Source organism: Alligator sinensis, unplaced genomic scaffold, assembly GCF_000455745.1.
Source record: "Alligator sinensis unplaced genomic scaffold, ASM45574v1 scaffold1626_1, whole genome shotgun sequence".
NCBI classification, from domain to species: domain Eukaryota; kingdom Metazoa; phylum Chordata; order Crocodylia; family Alligatoridae; genus Alligator; species Alligator sinensis.
Genome location: NW_005842437.1, coordinates 295,693 through 297,808, shown reverse-complemented (window position 1 = coordinate 297,808; position 2,116 = coordinate 295,693). Strand labels below are relative to the sequence as shown.

The following is a 2,116-nucleotide window of genomic DNA, read 5'->3' as shown; positions in this document are numbered from 1 at the left end:
TCAGGCGAGTCGTGGCGGACCTGACGTGGCGGTGACGGGTCAGGCGAGCTTTTATTTTTCTTCCGCTTTGTCACTTCTGAACTGGAAACAGAAATCAAACCACAGGTTTACAGAACAGCCAGTGGGTCTCATGGGTGAAAACAGCTCTAGTCACTGTCTCACATTCAGTTCTCGGTTTCACAGGTTAATGCCCAATTTGCCACCCCCAGCCTGTCACTGCTGCCTCACAAGCTTTAGCCACACTCTTACCTTCCGGCCCTCAAAACACCAAGCTGGAACCTGGCTCATGCCAAAACTTTTAACAGCCTCGCTTTGCAATCCCACAGTACTCCTGAGGGCACTGAAACCACCTAGCGGAGTTACTCTACCCCGTTCATCAAGTCATCTCCTACTAATTAAATACACCAGACCAGTCTCTAAAGGTCCAAGGGTGGCATTCAAAAAAGGAGGAGTAATGTAACTTTAGCATCCTTGCTCTTTTCCACCTTTCCCCAGCTGCACCCATGCTCTCCTGGTATCTTCCATGAGCAGGGAACAATTCCACACACTCTGTATCAAAAGTGATGGTGCATTATTATTGCGTACTCTGTCGGCTGCTGCTTTTTCCCCAGAGGTGAGAGAATGTAATCAGCAGTAGAGAACGCAATCCCCATCCAGCCCTGACTGATCTCAAAAAATGTCATGAGGCTTTACTGAGACGTGCCTGGAGACCCCAGGACAGCAAGGGCTATACTGAAAACAAAGTACAAAGGAGGACCAGAACTGATGAAAGCCTCCTACCTTGTTAAGGACTTGGCAGTCAGAGACCGGTCTGAGCTTCTGGAATCTTCATCCTGTTCTAAAGAAAAAGTAGAAAATTACCACTTCGATTCCCCCCCTTAGATCAGAGCATAGCCTAGAGCTTATTGGGCCGTGAGCAGCTAAAGCATCTTCACTGAGGACATTTCACTTTTCAGCTTGCAAAGGTGAATTGCTCGGGAGAGGAGGATGGGAGGCCGGGCCACATTTGCTCTGGGGAAAATCAGCCAGGGCTGCCTGCACGGATCAGAAACACCCGTCACACCACTGACAGCCCCCTGGCCACTGCAGAGCACCTCGCTACTGCACTCACGCAAGACCAGGCACCTGGAGCTACGCTTTCATTCCCAACTCCACCCGTCCCCACGACGAATGGTGGGTCCTGTCATCATCATCCGCTAGCTCTGCTGTTTCCCGGGGCACACCCAGTCTTGAAACCTAGCTCGTTTCCTCTCCCCTTCTGCTGCGGGTCTCCCTTCTTGCAACATCCCTGCTGAAGCAAACCTCCCCTCTTTGGTCAAATCCCTATTTGTCCCACACCTGCCTTCCACAAGACGGGATCTGTAATGCAAACGGGGAAGAAAAACTCAACAATGCTTTAGCTCCACCCAGCCGTGGCTCTCTCATCTTCCCTAGGTCTGTCCTTCAAGCACTTCTTTGGGCCAGAGACTTGCCGTACGTTTAGTGCACCGTATCAAGCTGAGCACCTTACTGCTGGGAGATCCACCACCTCCCCCCAGCCCCGTCGCGGGCGGCCACGGCACGCACGGACCTCCTAAAAGCTTCCACTTGCTGTTCATTCGGAATTCTTCCATCAGCTTCACTTCGTCCGGGCGCTCGTCGATGAATTCTGCCACCTGAAAGCATCGCGCCAGGGTTACAACGCTCCGAAACCACGGTTTTCCACCTCAACACTCACACAGCAGGGCTGGAAACCTCCTTTATTTGGGCCGCACAGACTTTTGGTGCGCCGATCTCAAAACCCGTTTCCAACATCGCTGCCCTTTGCGTTGGTCACTAATTTTCCCCCTAGCTCCAGAACGGGAAACACCCCACCTTGGCTCCGGCAACTGCCACGGACGCCCCTAAGGCGAGAGCCCCGGGCCGGGCTGCGGGAAGGGGCAGCCTCCACATCCCCTTCGCCTCCCCACCCCCCGGCGGGGCTTCGTCCGGCACGACACGGCCGCCCGCCCGGACCCACCACGGGCTCGTCGCCTTCATCATCCTCCTCCTCGTCGCGCTCGGGGCCGTCGGCGGCGCCCAGGCTGCTCCAGCTCACGTCGTCGTCCACGATGCGCAGCCTGCGGGCGAGAGGCGG

At 55.1% G+C, this 2,116-nt stretch overlaps 1 protein-coding gene across 1 annotated transcript in view; it reads right to left on the bottom strand.

Moving 5' to 3' along the window:
- The window catches only part of BUD13 (BUD13 homolog), a gene marked incomplete at its 5' end in the record, with an annotated part of 9,915 nt that extends 7,799 nt beyond the window's left edge, over nucleotides 1–2,116 (bottom strand). The window contains 4 exons of the mRNA XM_025211947.1: nucleotides 3–81; nucleotides 781–838; nucleotides 1,571–1,655; nucleotides 2,000–2,116. Coding sequence (XP_025067732.1) covers nucleotides 3–81; nucleotides 781–838; nucleotides 1,571–1,655; nucleotides 2,000–2,116 — 339 coding nt within the window. The remainder of the gene's footprint in view (nucleotides 1–2; nucleotides 82–780; nucleotides 839–1,570; nucleotides 1,656–1,999) is intronic.